Source organism: Canis lupus, chromosome 33 (assembly GCF_011100685.1).
Source record: "Canis lupus familiaris isolate Mischka breed German Shepherd chromosome 33, alternate assembly UU_Cfam_GSD_1.0, whole genome shotgun sequence".
NCBI classification, from domain to species: Eukaryota; Metazoa; Chordata; class Mammalia; order Carnivora; family Canidae; genus Canis; species Canis lupus.
Genome location: NC_049254.1, coordinates 28,117,642 through 28,133,358, shown reverse-complemented (window position 1 = coordinate 28,133,358; position 15,717 = coordinate 28,117,642). Strand labels below are relative to the sequence as shown.

The 15,717-nt window shown below is 43.0% G+C and overlaps 1 protein-coding gene across 1 annotated transcript in view; it reads right to left on the bottom strand.

Annotated features, from left to right (window-relative positions):
• KALRN (kalirin RhoGEF kinase) overlaps positions 1 to 15,717 on the bottom strand; it is a 660,995-nt gene that overhangs the window by 314,576 nt on the left and 330,702 nt on the right. The window contains 1 exon segment of the mRNA XM_038583060.1: positions 7,768 to 7,959. Coding sequence (XP_038438988.1) covers positions 7,768 to 7,959 — 192 coding nt within the window.

The following is a 15,717-nucleotide window of genomic DNA, read 5'->3' as shown; positions in this document are numbered from 1 at the left end:
CACAAGTTTTCCAGACCACAGAAGCTGGGAAATATATTCCTACATGCATGAATATATTTATTTTAAATCAGTTTGAAATCAGGAAGTTCAGGATATATTGGTCACTGGTGCTTCATGTTATTTCACACTTTCTGGCTGCCATTTTGCCTAGAGAGCAAAACCATTTTCTACAGGTGAAGTCTTTCGGTAAAAGATAATGGGTTCTCCGAAAAAATATTGTAAAGAAAGGCAATATAGCATAGCAGTTGATGGTGTAAAGCCCTAGGGACGCCTGGGTGGCTCAGTGGTTGAGCATCTACCTTCAGCCCAGGGCGTGATCCCAGGGTCCTGGGATCGAGTCCTGAACTAGGCTCCCTACAGGGAGCCTGCTTCTCCCTCTGCCTGTGTCTCTGCCTCTGTCTCTGTGTCTCTCATGAATAAATAAAATATCTCTCTAAAAAAAAAAAAATAGAGAGTGTAAAGCCCCAAGTTCTACCATGTATCAGCTAGACAACCTTGGGCAGATAACCTACCCCCTCCAAACCTCGATTTTCCTTATCAGCAAAGTGGGGATAATAGTGTTCACCCCCACAGAGTTGTAAATATTATTAATAAGTTGATATATAGACATGTGTGCATGTCTGTGTGTAGATATACACAAATGAGTGCATTAGATCTATAAAGACATCCGTACTTATATGTATCATTTAGAAACAGTGCCTGAATATAGGAAGTGTTATAGATTATATTTAAAAGATACTTTTGCTGCAAGTCACCTCCAGTTCCCACTAGAAGGCAACGGGAAAGTTTGAAGTACTTCTTCATTTTGGAATTGGTAAAAGATCAATACTGGATTTGGTCCTTCAGGATGCTAGGTTGAGCTGGGCCTCTCTTTGCTGCTTTTGCTGCTTTGTGCCAGGATATCTAAGGAAAGCCTAGAGACAGGCATGTCTAGATATTTCTAAAGGAAAGAAAGAAAAAAGGAAGGAAAGGAAAAGATATGAAAAGAGAGATAAAAACTGTGGACACCAAGCAAGTCGTGTCAGAGAAGGAAAAGAAACTTGATGTCCTTTTTCTTTTTTTAAGATTTTTTTTATTTATTCATGAGAGACACAGAGAGTGAGAGAGGCAGGGACACAGGTAGAGGGAGAAGCAGGATCCCTGCCGGGAGCCCAATGTGGGACTCGATCCTGGGACCCCAGGATCATGACCTGAGCAAAAGGTAGATGCTCAACCACTGAGCCACCCAAGTGTCCTTCCTTCCTTCCTTCCTTCTTTCTTTCTTTCTTTCTTTCTTTCTTTCTTTCTTTCTTTCTTTCTTTCTTTCTTTCTTTCAGATTCTAGAAACTTGATGTCTTGCGGGAGGACAGGCATTGAGACAGAAGACTGATCAGGGTAGAGGGATCTTGAGAATTTTCTTTGACTCAAGATAATTTTGTTCTCAGTATCATCCTTAAGCTATTGTAATGGCTTCATAGCTTAGAGGTCTTTTCTTTCTCTCTCTCTCTCTTTTTTTTTTTTTTTTTGCTTCACGCTCAGCTCCCTGTGGAGCCCAACATGGGGCTTGAACTCATGACCCTGAGACCAAGACCTGAACTGAGATCAAAATCGGACACCTAACTGACTGAGCCACTCAGGCATCCCCACCCCCTTATTTTTAATAAAACTTGAACACTTCTGTGTTCAAGTTCTCTTTCTGAGGAAGTCCACCATGACTCATGGCACTCCCTCCTCCTGATGGTCATGTGGCTAAACAGCGGGGCAAAGAAATTGGGGACAAATTGCCAGATAAAAATGAGAGGTCAGTGTTACAAAGGGACTAGGTTAAGACTAGGGGGACATCTGAGGATATACTCTGACCTCTGAAATCAATATTATTAGAAAAATGTGCTCTGCACACTCCAGGCCACTAGATGTTGATTCCTAGAAATGTTACCATGATTTTGACCTGAGATGTGGTTCACTAGTGAATTGAAACTGCTTTCTCACATTTCTGCTCACATATTCTACTATATTATAAACAAACTCTTGTCTGAGGCAGAGTCAAAACCTACTTTCTGCTACAGAAAACCAGCTAAGAGATAAATGACGAAGGACAATACTTGATGCGGCTCAGCCCAGGGGTAAGCAGCCTGAAAGGAAGCGCTGGTCTACCTAAAAGAGGATAAAATGTCAAATAAAATTGCTAGTGATTAAAGAGAATTTGGCTTGGAGATGGAGAAGGAGACTTCAGCACCAAAGACAAAGGGTTAGTGACGTCTTTCTCTATTTTTCCTTCTGTTACAAAAACAAACAAGAAGGAAAAGAGCTCTTGAATGGAACTGATACTTCCCGGCAATAATTATTGATTCTTCCCCTCTCTGCCTACGCAACTACTTTACTTCAACCACTTCCTAGTTAAACTGGTGAGTGTGTGCGTGTGTATGCACATGTATGTCTGGGCTCTCCCGCTTGTCTCTAAAATCCCTTTCAGCTCTAACTTGCTATGGTCTCTCTCCAAAGGCTGATGTCAAGAAGAAATGGCTCTCTAAACTGAAACACAGGTACAGCTCAGGCACTGAGACATCCAAAGTCCAGAAAGTTTAACATCAGTTTGAGGATAATTGTGATATCAAGTTAAGACACTATTTACAACTTAGAAATCTTGAGTCATGAGCCACGTGCAACCCCATGAGGCCACGTGCACATAGTTACCTCCTAATGGCAGCACATTTTAATTGCATGCTCCTAATGTAATTTTTTGAATAAGCATATATAAAGGCATATATAAAATGGACATATATAACCCTACACTATGAGTAAGGATCAATATTACATTCTTAGGTTGCAATTTTCCTATCTGAATGTCCTATGGGTTTCCTTCTGTGTATGTGTCCATCTGATTTATCATTGAAGAGCATGTCTGGATTGCTTTGAAAAGAATCCACACCGGAAAGCCATTTCTATTACTAACTTATTAATTATCAGGCAGCCAGTGAGACCCAGTCAGAATGGTCTCTCACCTCAAGCTACCACAGGCAATGACTGCCCAAACCAAGTAAAATCATGGAGTATTTGAGGTCATTGGTAGCAGGAGCCATGTGTTGTTGTTTTTTCCCCTACTATTCTCTATTTTGGTTTCTCTCCCATAGGGTAATCCCTTTTTATCCTAACACGTTAGCACTGCATCTTTCCCATCAATCCACTACTCCCAGAATGACTCTCATGTCTCACTCGCTTCTAGATGCTCCTCTTGGTCAAACACACCTGTCCTCTGACCCATTCCTTCAGGGGTCTGCTCTTTGGTTGGCCGTGGTTACTTGGTCCGTGTCGATACACACACTTTGCTGGTTTTACGTGTTCTTCCTCGCAGAGAACACACGTGGTTGTGGCCCCAAATGCTTACATCCAAACAATGGACCTAATTCGAGAAGTTCTAGAACCTTAGCAGGAGTAGAGTCAAAGAGGCCTTTGAATGCACTCCACAAAATTAGTCCTAATAGTGAACCAGTGAGCTCAGGAGGGGCCAGCCCACGGAGCCCATCCTGCCTGCAGAGTGAAGCAGCCTGAGAAAGAGGCAACAGAAAAAAGGCAGAAAGGGAGACACTAGGAGGTTTGCAGAAATAATAAGGCTTATGGATGAGTGGTTATGGAAAGAGGTATTTTACCCTATAGCCTTCACCTCCTGATCGGCTACAACTGACTGCCCTAAGACGTCTAACAGACACTGGTTCCACAGGGTGAACTGCCCTTCCCTCATTTTGAAGAGATCGTTTTTCTTTGGCATCGACTACCAGCTTTTATTTCTTAAATAAACACCATGACAGTTTGGCAATTGAAATAGAGGATAAAGCAGTCTTGCTCTTGAAAGCATCATCCCTTTAGGAGACTGATTTTTTTTTTTTTTAGTTTGGGTTCTACAGTGGGTGGGTACAGGAATATGTGTAAATGTGAGTGTCTGAGGTGTTTGTGGGGTGTGTGTGTGCGTGTGTGTGTGTGCATGTGTGGTGCACGACTGAACAGAAAATAGCATGGAAGAATGATTTCACAGGTTTAGAAACAAATAGAAATGGGCATCTAGTGAAGCTGTGTAATAAAGAGTTAAGGTTGATTATCTTGGCCATACTCTTTTTTTTTTTTTTTTTAAGATTTTGTATATCTATTCATGAGAGACATACAGAGAGAGAGAGAGGCAGAGACACAGGCAGAGGGAGAAGCAGGGTCCCTGCAGGGAGCCCGATATGGGACTCGATCCCAGGCACCCTGAGATCACAACCTGAGTCAAAGGCAGGTGCTCAGCCGCTGAGCCACCCAGCGGCCCCTTGGCCACATTCTTTAGTTAACTTGACTCTCATATTATTACCACAAAAATACCTAAAAACGAATATTTTGAAAGCCCAGCAATTGCAGCATTTCCATGGAAACGCAGCAAGGAAAGAAAATTCTGTCTGGACAGTCTCTGCAGAGCAGATGACACTTGCTACAAATGCCTTCTCCTTGGACAAAACAAATGAGGACTTGGGTAAATTCTTCTCCCTACATCCTCCCTAACCCTCCAGACCAGCAAAATGCCAGCTGCCCTCCTGTCCCCAGGCAAAAAGAAGCTATTTGAAAGTTCAGCACAACAGATACTAATAGCTGAGGCTCTGTAAGCCTACGAAGGTCCCAGGCACGTGTTTTTTCACCTCTTTATAGTGTAGCTCTTCTCTCCAAGTAGAGATGACAAATTTTATTTTTGTAAAATAACGTTATTGGGATTGTTATTTTCAATCAAACATGGCATCGAAGGAAAGTCATAAAACAAAAGAATGCAAAAGAAAATTAAGTCACTCATGACATTTAACTTCTTTGTATACTTCCTTCCTAATCTTTATTCTATGTGTATACCAAAATTGTGGTCACGCTGGATGTGCAGTGTCTCCTGTATTATACCCCAAGCCCTTTCTCATGCTATTAATGATCTTTCACAATGTGATTTATAATGACCGTATAATATTTCACTAGCTAGATGCACTCTGATTTGTTTAATGAATCACTCAGTGTGGAATATTTAGATAGTTTCTAATTATTCAAATTATGAAGAACACTGCAATAAAATGGTTAGAAGGTTTTAATCTTCCAGACTCCCATGGTCACCAAGAATTCAGGAAGCAGGGCCAAAAGGATTAAACGGACTCTTCAATCTGCAGAAGAAATGGGCCTGGAGAGTATCTTTTTCATATCCTCCTCCTGCTTCCTCTCTGGTCCTAATTAGAGTAAACCTTTTGATGTAGGAAGTGGGGAAAAGTAAAATTATGAACTTCAGCTTGGGGAGTCCTGGGAAGTCACGGTTAAATCATTTATGAAGATGGCTGTTGAGTTCCTGCTCAGAAATCTCCTGTACGGGGGGCTCTATCTAATTCCTTCAAAATCATATCTCACAACAACATTCTATTACATGGTGACACTAGTGCAAAAGCTCAGCAAATGATTGTATGCAGATAGGAAGAAAGAAAAGGAAAGAGGAGGGGCAGGTGGGTGGCTCAGTCAGTGAAGTGTCCGACTCTTGATCTAAGCTCAGGTCTTTTTTATTTTTTTAATTTTTTTTTTTTTTAAGCTCAAGTCTTGATCTCAGGGTCGTGAGTTCAAGCACCGTGATGGGCTTCACACTGAGCATGGAGCTTACTTAAAAAAAAAAAAAAAAGAAAAGGAGGAGGAAGAAATTAGCCATAAGTAGCCAGGAAGGATCTATGGCAGTATTTATGAGCATCTGTTTCCCACACCCACAACCTGGCCACACTTTACATTTCTCTGCTAAGATCGACCCTCCCCATCAAGGTCCTGCTTTGATGGCTGAAAATGTAAAGAGGAAAAGGAAGAGTAGGAGAGGGAAGAAAAGCAGAGGAGAGGAGGAGACACAAGAGGAGAATAGGAGGAGAGAGTATGGAAGAGCTGAGGCAAGCGGGAACAACCTTGAGGAAGACAGGTAGAAATCTCTGCTGGATGAGAAGCTCCATAACGTAGACAGACTCTTTTGTGAGCCTCAGTGTCCCCATCTGAAAACATGTTTAAGAAAATCTAGATCATAAGATCATCATGAGGATTCCATGTATCTGGCAAGTAGTAGGTACCCTGTTAAAAAAAAAAAAAATACTACGTCCTCGATGTTGAGTGCTTACAGTGAACCACATCTCAGGTCAGGTAAGTCACTTGTATCACTCCAGACTTAATTACTATTACTTATTATTATCAACATCAAGTAAAGAAGGGGAGAAGAAACAGAAAGGAATCCTGAACATTAGAACTACGAAGGGCCTCAGGACCGCCGAATCCAACTAAAGAGTTTTATAGATGAGGCAACCCAGGGCCAGGGCCACGGCGATCGGCACAAGGTCCCCTGGTTCCTTAGCTGCAGAATGTGGACTAGAACCCCAGCCTTTCAGCTCCATGCACAGAACATGGGAGATGGAGTGAAACTGCCCTCATCCACCACCTCCCCGGGCAGCTAGCACCCCCACAGCCCTCACCGCGAATATGACTCCCATTCATTCATGCTCCATTCCATCACCCACAGGCTCATAATTAAAAGAGAATACGCATGCCTTTGGTTTCCAAAACCATTATTAAGAATCGGGTGAGCCACAAGCAAGCAGACAACCAGGCAGGAAAACCTGGATTAAAGCTAATCCCCTTGCTTTACAGACACTCATCAGAGAGTGGCTGTGGGTCCCACAGAGAGGAAGCACAGCCATCGTCAGGGAGCTCACCAGCCCTTCATCTGCCTGGGGAATCTCAGTTTAGAAAACATTATCTTTTCATGTTTTTCTCTGATAGGCACTGCAATGATTTGTATTCATTCCCACCAAGTGTCAGAAAAGCCTGTGAAGGAGTAACAACCAGGCTTCTTAATGCATTTCAAATATCAAAAATCAACTTAATTAAGTAGGGTTAAATTTTTTTTTTCCTGAGAAGCAATCAAACTTTAATTAATACTCCATTAAAATGAATTCCTGGGGGAACACAAGCATGCATACACCTAATGAGTTCATCTGCTAAGGGTGTTATTACAGAGGATGCTAAATGTGCCTCCTTGCTGGCCACTTACTCAGTTTCAGAGTGTCCCATGTTAATCAGAAATGAAAAGCCACTGCCGGTCTGCAACCCCCTCCTCTCCATGAGCCCCCGGCCCTGCCGACAGTGTAACACAATCCATCCTCCCCTCTCCCATCTCCACTTGGCGAAGGATTCGGGGCCAGATTCAAGCCCAGATGGCTTCCTCCTGCATGAGGGGTTCCTCTGTCCCCCTGTCCCCCTTTCTTCACTGCCACCCCCCAATCGGGCAAGTCGAGAACCAGCCCGCTTTAACATCACCCTCTGGCAGACCTCATTAAGCAGATTTAATCCTCTGTTTTAAAAAGATAAAAGAAAAACATAGAACACATTTGCAAACTCTGGATGCCGCTCGCTGGTAGCAAGGATGATCAAAGTTCCGCGGGACTGATTTCTGAAGGGGAAACAGCAACCCAGAGAGGGTGGCCGTGGGGTGGGAGCCCGCAACGTCCCACTGCCTGTTGCCCAGGGAGCCCCAAAGCTCGCTAGCTGCACACTCCCTGAACTCCCTGCCTCGGTGGCCCCCTCCCCACTGGAGATGAGAAGGAAATTTTGTTCCATTTGGGTCCAGACCTAAATAGGGATTATCAGGGGCAGGTGGTCGGTACATCACGGCTGGGGGGCCCACGCCCACCCAGGCCCTGGGCCCAGCTCGGGGGCCACCCTGCTGGGGAACTGACCCGACACCTGCCAGCCCTGCGTCCCCCCTCCCCGCCTCACCTCTTTGGTGTGCGTGTGGAAGGAGACCGACATGTCCAGGAGAAGCTTCCGCTGCTCCACGCGGCGCACGAAGTCCTGGATGCGCACCTCCAGGTGCCGCGCCGCCTTGTAGATCTCCTCGGGGTCACACTCCCCGGTCTGGGCCAGCTGCTCGGCGGCCTCCAGCAGCTTGTCCGCGTTGGTGTAGGTGTTCTGGCAGCAGCAACAGTGAGGGAGAGTCAGCGAGCAGCCCCCCGGCCCCCCGGCCCCCCGGCTGCCCCCGGCTCCCCGCGCCGGCCGCTGGCACCGAGGAGCCCTGTCCCCAAGCTGGCAGCCTGCCCGGCAGCTCGGCGTCAGCGGGCACGAGCCACAAGCCTCCTCTGTCCCCGGGAGGAGCCAGCGCCCGTGGGGCACATCGAGGACCCCCGGCCTGGCCGAGATGCCCCCCTGCCTCCCCCTGCCAGGCCGGGGCTGCCAGAGTCACAGGTGCCGCATCTGGGCCCCGTCGGTGTTTCCAGGTGACGACACCCGGGAAGCGGGCCACCTGTCCGGCGTCCCCCGCCCAGGTCCCTCTGGCTGCTGGTGTTTATCTCTTGGAAGGGAGCTCCGTCTTTGCAGGGGAAGGGGCCGGGGACCCCCGGGAGCCCCCGCCAGGAAGCAGCCCCGGTCAGAGCGAGGAGGTGCAGGCTATTCCCTGCAACCCAGCGAAGGCTGCTGTCTGCAGGAAGGCTGGGAGGAGCCTGGGGATTTTATCCCAAGTTCCTGCCTGCACATGCACATCACACACACACACACACACACACACACACTCCTCCAACCCATGTCTGTACACACCGTGGTATTCTCTAGAGCATTTAAAAAGGCAACCAGCTTGTAATTATTATTCATCAGAATGGGAGTCGCTGCCTTTAGGAGAGTTATGCCACGGATTCAACTTCTCCTCAGCAGGCTTCCTTTTAAACACATACCTCCTATACCCTGATTTAGAACCGGTGACTCAAGCATATATCATATCTCTTAATACCTCTAAAATCATACATGCCCTATAGAGCGGTAAACAAGTGGTTACTGGTGAGGATGCAAATCTGGCAGCAGAAAAGTATCAAAGGCAAAGGGAGTGAGAACTGAAACGGATTTATAAGCAATGGCTTTGTTCATAAATTTCATGTTTGTCTTGTTTTGGGAGGTTTTTTTTTTTTTTTTTTTTTTTTTTTTTTAGACTCACCTGAAGATCTGGGCATTAACGATCGAATTGTACTCCCCGCCCTCCCACCCCCTCCGGAAACTCACATGTTGAAGTCCTAACCCTCAGAACCTCAGAATGTGACCTTATTTGTAAACCAAGTCATTGTAGATGTAATTAATTAGGATTAAGTCCTATTGGAGAAGAGTGGGTTCCTAATCCAACACAACTGGTGTCCTTACAGAAAGAACACCGTGTGAAGATGAAGCAGAGATTCGGGGATGTATCTACCAGCCAAGGAATGATGAACAGTGCCAGCAAACTATTAGAGTAAAGAGAGGCATGGAACAAATTCTCCCACATATTCCTCAAAAGAACCAAACTGATCTTGTACTTCTAGCCTCCAGAACTGAGAGGCAACAAATGTCTGTTGTTTAAGCTACCCAATTTCTGATGCAGCCTCAAGAAACTACTCATGCACGGGGGTAGAAACTTTCAGAGGCTGTTGAGACAGACTCTTGACTGTACTGAGGAAGATGGGCAAACCTTCAGTAAACACTTGCCATGGTTTTAAGAAACACTTAGGGAGGTTCCAGTGGATCCTTAAGGAATGCTATCTGAACAACAACAGCCTAGGGCAAATGCTGCCCCAATGCAGGTGAGGTAGGGGGGTAGTTGGATTTGAAAAGGAGGAAAAATCCTTTGGCCCCTAGTAGGGAATTCATAGAACCACATGATCCTTGTGTGAGGAAAGAGGCTTTGCCACTTAACTAAGGGTATGTTGATTCTGGAAAGCAAATGAAGGAAGTACTCAGAGTCATGATGGAAATGCCAAGAGAGATGGGAAATGATGGGCAGGAGAGACCTCCTGGGCTGAGAGCCAGGTTGAATGAGGCTCTTAAGGGTTTATCCAGAATTTCTAGTAAATACAACCAGAACAGATGGGAGAGAGGCTTGTTTTTGTTTTTTTTTTTTTGTCTCTCTCTCTCTCTCTTTTTTTTTTTTTTTTAAGGAATCCTTCATATCTTTTACCTTAAACCCCAGAGAATTTCAGGAAACCCCAAAGAAACCCAGAGGTTGTGACTTTATAATTTCGAGGCAATAAATAAATATTTGTGGCAAAGCCAAAGCGAGCTCATTTGAAAGTTAAGTTTGGGACGAATAGGAGATAAATAAAAAGCAGAATTTAAGTACTCACTGCATATAAAGTGGACAATTTGTCCCACTGGGGACTTCCTCTGCTACTAACACTAGAAGTCGCATCGATTCTGAGCAAGCTGGGACGGCGGATCACCCCAAGACACACCTAACGCTGTAAGTCTGTCAGGAGTACAGATCCAAATACAATGTATGCTGGCTGCCTCCAAAGATTATTGTATAATCACTCTTGAAAGAAATATGGCAACTCATAAAACTGGGCAAGTAAATAATAATTAAAGGTTAAGGTTTCCTGACATGATATAGATGCTGAGAAAATGGATACAAACTGAGAATAAAAATAGTCAATAATTATTGAATAATTTTCACATGCCAAGGACAATCTAAAGATTTATATTTAGATTAACTGCCTTAATCTTCAAAATAACCCTATGAAGTTGCTACAGTTATCAGCCCCATTTTACAGAGGAAGAAACTGAGGCATGGAATAATTTCTGGCCAAGGTCATATATCTCATAAGTGATAGAACCAAGATTAAAATCTTTTCTAGTTTCAGAGCCTGAGCTCCAACCCATTACACTATCCTGTCAGATGAAGAAGGGCCTTGGCAAGCCATGCTGATGTGTTTTACCCCAAAGGCAGCGGGAAGCCAATGAACAATCCTACATAGGAGACAGATGTGATGGGTGTATAGTGTATAGAGACACTGGTGTGCCTCTATACAGAGTGAAAGCAGAAGCCTAAGGATGGCCAGGATTCAGCAGAGAAGGAAGAAGGCTTCTCATTTCTTTATGCCCCTGGTACTCTATGTTTATCCCATTCCGTATCCATTACCCTTGCCCACAATAACAATGTGCTTCCATGGTTATCTCCCTACTGGTCTGTGAGCTTCTCAAATGCAGGTTCCATGTTTCATTCATCTTTGGTTCTTCATGCCAGAACCATGGCTGGTATACAATAGGCACTTGTTAAATGTTTACTGAATGAACAAGGCACAGAGATGGGAATGGGCATGATATGTTTGGATAAGTTGAGTCAACTTGAGCGAATTAGACAGTGGTAGGAAATCGTACTGGATATGGCAGAAAAGAGTTAGGGAATAGATTTTATAAAGGAAGGGGGATAATAAAGACAGGTAGGAGGGAATGGGGTCAATGCTAGAAGCTGGGCTCTCTGCTTTCCCTGCTGCCCAGGCTGCCTTCCTATGACTACCAAAAAGAGATTCTAAATTTCAAATTCAGTCATATCTCTCTTCTACTTAAAACTGTTCAGTGGCTTCCCACTGCCTTTGGAGTAAAATATCTTAGCATGGCATGCCAAGGCCCTTCTTCATCTGACACTTGCTTTTTCTCAACAGCTTCAACTCACACATATTCCCAACAGCCTAGGAAATAAACTGCTGACACTTCCAGAAACTCATTGCACTGAATCCAGCCCCTATGCTTCTGCTTGGGAGGCCCTTCTTACACTTGTTGTACATAACCAACTCTTATCCTTTAAGACCCAGCCTCCATATCACTTTCTCCTGGAGGTCCACCCTCTTATCCACGTCTCACCCAAGTTTGGCTTAGATGTGCTCTTCTGAGCTCCCAGAGTGATCTGTGCCAATCCCCTCCTTGGTACTTGCCATATTCTAATGCAAATGTTTGCCTTTCTCGTCTGCCTAGAGGCAGATAATGTCTTTCATCTCTTTCCCTTAGTGCCTGGCACCAAGTAAATGCTCCATAAATATTTAGTGAATGAATTAATAAATTAACGAATACATCACTCCCCACCAATCCTAATACTCAATCCTTGGCTCTCATCAACTACGTGGTTACAAGACCTTACATGCTAGAATTCATACTCAATGTTCATATTCAATGTCCCATTTGGTTTATCCTACCTCCTGGCATAGTCTTGAAATAAGAATGTGCTTAGAGAATATCAACTAGAGTATTGTGAAAGCACTGCGTTGATGCCTGTCATCACCCCAAATTGGGGTACAGATCACGACAGGCTTCTGCTCATCCTCTGACCAAATAAACAACAGTTCCTGTCCCAGGGCCAGAGTTGGACTTCACTCTCGGTACAGTTCTTAGGCATTCTTTGGTTTCCAAACCTTCTAGCCCCTGCCTTGTACTTGACCCCGTATCAACATTACCCAATTGATATGCCAAAAATGGGTATAAGAGCTGGGTTATTGATCCTTCAGCCACTGGGCTTTCAAGCAGGGCCTGTGGTTGTCCTGAGTCAGATAATTGGGACACGTAGATAGTTGCAATTTCTGCTCTTCTCTCCCCAGTCTCTATTTCAACCAGGTAAAATGCCCTAGAAAATTCAAGCCTTCCATTCGCCTGCTGCAGCCCCGGCCCATTATTTTTTTGCTTTCTCCTCAAGGAAAAAACAGAGCATACTAGGATAACTTGTCTCTGAAAATAGAGGCATCCCCCAAACACAGGCATGGTTTCAGACTTCCTTGGCTAAAGCAGAGGGTCAGGGGACAAGCTTTAAAGACAAGGAGTAGACTATAAACACCTATAACATCAAGAGTTCCTTGGTAATGGAGTTAGCAGGGACGCCTGGGTGGCTCAGTGACTGAGAGTCTGCCGCCTTCGGCTCAGGTGTTGATCCTAGGATCCTAGGGTCCTGGGATCAAGTCCTACATCAGGCCCCCCTCAGGGAGCCTGTTTCTCCCTCTGCCTATGTCTCTGCCTCTCTCTCTCTGTCTCTCATGAATAAATAAAACCTAAAAAAAAAAAAAAAAAAAAAACCTCAAAAACCCCCATGGAGTTAGCACTTTTGGCTCTACGCTCTGGACAGGAGGAAGGTTGAGGCCCAGGAGGGACTTTTATTATTCAAAAGAGGCAGTGTGGACTGGAGAATGTGACTACCAGAGGACCAGGAAAAAAATTCTTTCCCGATAATTATTTTTCCAGGCTGGCATGGCTGGAACCAATGGGCAGTGAGAGGAAAGGAGAAAATATATATAAACATTGAAGGAAAGAAAGACATCGAAGTACAGGCATTGAAGAAGGTACAGACTTATCTCTGGATTTTGACCTTAGTGAATGGCAGACAAATCAAGGTGATGCCCCAAACTTTACATTTGAATAGTACTTTACAATTGACAAATTTCTGTCACCTTCTTTCCTTACTCAGTTTGGGGTAGATATGCAAACAATGCATCCATGTGTGAGGATATGAGCCAAGGCTGGGGAAAGAACTACCTGAAAGAATGAAAGGTAATGGCACCCACTATTCACACAGGGCTGGGAATGGTACCTGTTTCTATGAGTCACATTAGAAAACTTCATGAATCACAGGATATTAGGTAGAATAGTCAGAAGAGTCTTGCCTTAACAAGGGTGAATAATGAGCCTTAGACCTAGCACTGCTCTGGTCCTACCTAACAAATTTTATAAGAAAGGCCTGAAAAGATCAAACTTTTTTCAAGGAACTTAACTGTGTCCCAGAACAAAGCTTAGGAATATTTATAGGAATACAGAAATATTCAGCAACCAACAAGGTAAAATTCACAATGTCTGGTATCTAATAAGAAATTACTGGACATACAAAGGAGTAGGAATATATAACCTATGATGAGGAGAAAAATCAATCAAAACTGACCCAGAGCTGACACAGATGTTAAAATGAGCAGATAAGGATTTCTAAATGGCGATTTTATAGGACACCTGGCTGGCTCAGCGGTTGAGTGCCTCCCTTCGACCTAGGGCATGATCCTGGAGTCCTGGGATCCAGTCCTACACTGGGCTTCCTGCAGGGAGCCTGCTTCTCCCTCTGCCTGTGTCTCTGCCTCTTTCTGTCTGTCTCATGAATAAATACATTTAAAAAATCTTAAAAAAATAAATGGCAATTATAACTGTATTTCTTAAGTAAAAAAGTTAAATAGAGAAATAGAAGCCCTTAAAAAAAAGATCTTACATTTGAAAAGATGAAAAATATACTGGATGGTATCAATAGTAGGTTAAACATTGCAGAAGAAAAGATTATTGAACTGAAAAACATAGCAATAGAAACTATTCAAAATGAAATGCTGAGAGAAAAATAATTTTTAAAAATGAAGTACCAATGAGCTGGGGACAACTGTAATAAAGCTAACACACATGTAATTGAAATCCCAAAAAGAGAGTATGGGAAGTAAAAGGATATTTAGAGAAATAATGACCAAAAAAATTCCAAAATTATTAAAAACTATAAATCCACAGATACAAGAAACTAAAACTTAAGAAACCCAAGGAAAACTACACCAAGGCCCATAAAAATTGAGTCAAGCCAAGTGGAAAAACAAGAAAAGGAAATCGTATAAGTGATCAGAGGTAAAAAGACATGGTACACACACACACACACACACACACACACACACACACACACACAGAATGACAACAGACTTCCCACCAGGAACGATGCAAGTGAGAAAATAGTGGAGCAACATCTTTACTGAAAGAAGGAAAAATTCTGTCAACCTAGAATTCTGTGCCCACCCCAATTATTTTTCAAAAACAAAGGTGAAATCAAGACATATCGAGGCATACAAATCTGAAAGAATTCTTCACCAGCAGATTTGCATGACAAGAAATGTTAAAGGAAGTCCTTAGGAAGAAGGAAATGGCACCAGATGGAAATACAAATTCACACACAGGAATGAAGAACACTAGAAATGTTAACTATGGGGAAAATGTAGATTTTTTTCTTATTGTTTAAATCTCTTTAAAATATAACATAAAAATAATAATAGTGTAGCATGGAGTTTATAGTGCATGTAAAAGTAAAACATATAACAATAATAGCACAAAGGTCAGAATGGGAGAAATGATGTTATTCCACTTTGTATATAGTATGAGAACTTTATATACTTATAAAAGAACCTTATGCTGTATATAAAGGGGCATAACATCATTTGAAGGTGAACCATAATAAATTAAAGTCACATGTTATAAACAACCCTAAAGTAACCATTAAAGTAAGAAAATAGTTATAGCTAATAAGCCAACAAAAGAGATAAAACGGAATCATAAAAAATACTCAATTTGCATCACGATAAGCGTATTCTTTAATCCCTATCTTATATTTCCAGAATCCCCTTACCCACCTCTCCTCTGGTAACCATTGGTTTGTTCTCTATAGTTAAGAGACTTTCTTGATTTTTCTCTTTCCCTCTTTCTTTTTCTTTGCTTGTTTTTGTTTCTCAAATTCTGCAAATGTGTGAAATCATATTGTATTTGTCTTTCTCTGACTGGCTTATTTTGCTTAGCATTATACTCTCTAGCTCTAGACGAAAAGCACATTAGCGCTTTGTGGGGGATACTGGGGGTAAAGTGATTGCTAATGGCTATAGAGTTTCTTGTGAAGAAATTGTTCCAAAATTAATTAGGGTGATATTTGCACAACTCTGTGAATATACTTGCAACCATGGAGTTGTATACTTTAAAAGGGTGAATTGTAGGTCATGTGAATATATCTCAATAAAGCTGTTTTTTTTTTTTTTAAGGAAAAAAATATTCAATTAACCAAAAGAGGAAGAAAAGGGGAGAGAGAAAATAACAAAGAATAGATGAAACAAATAGAAAAAATCTAACAAGATGATAGACAAACAAATCAATAATCATATTAAACATAAATTATCTAAG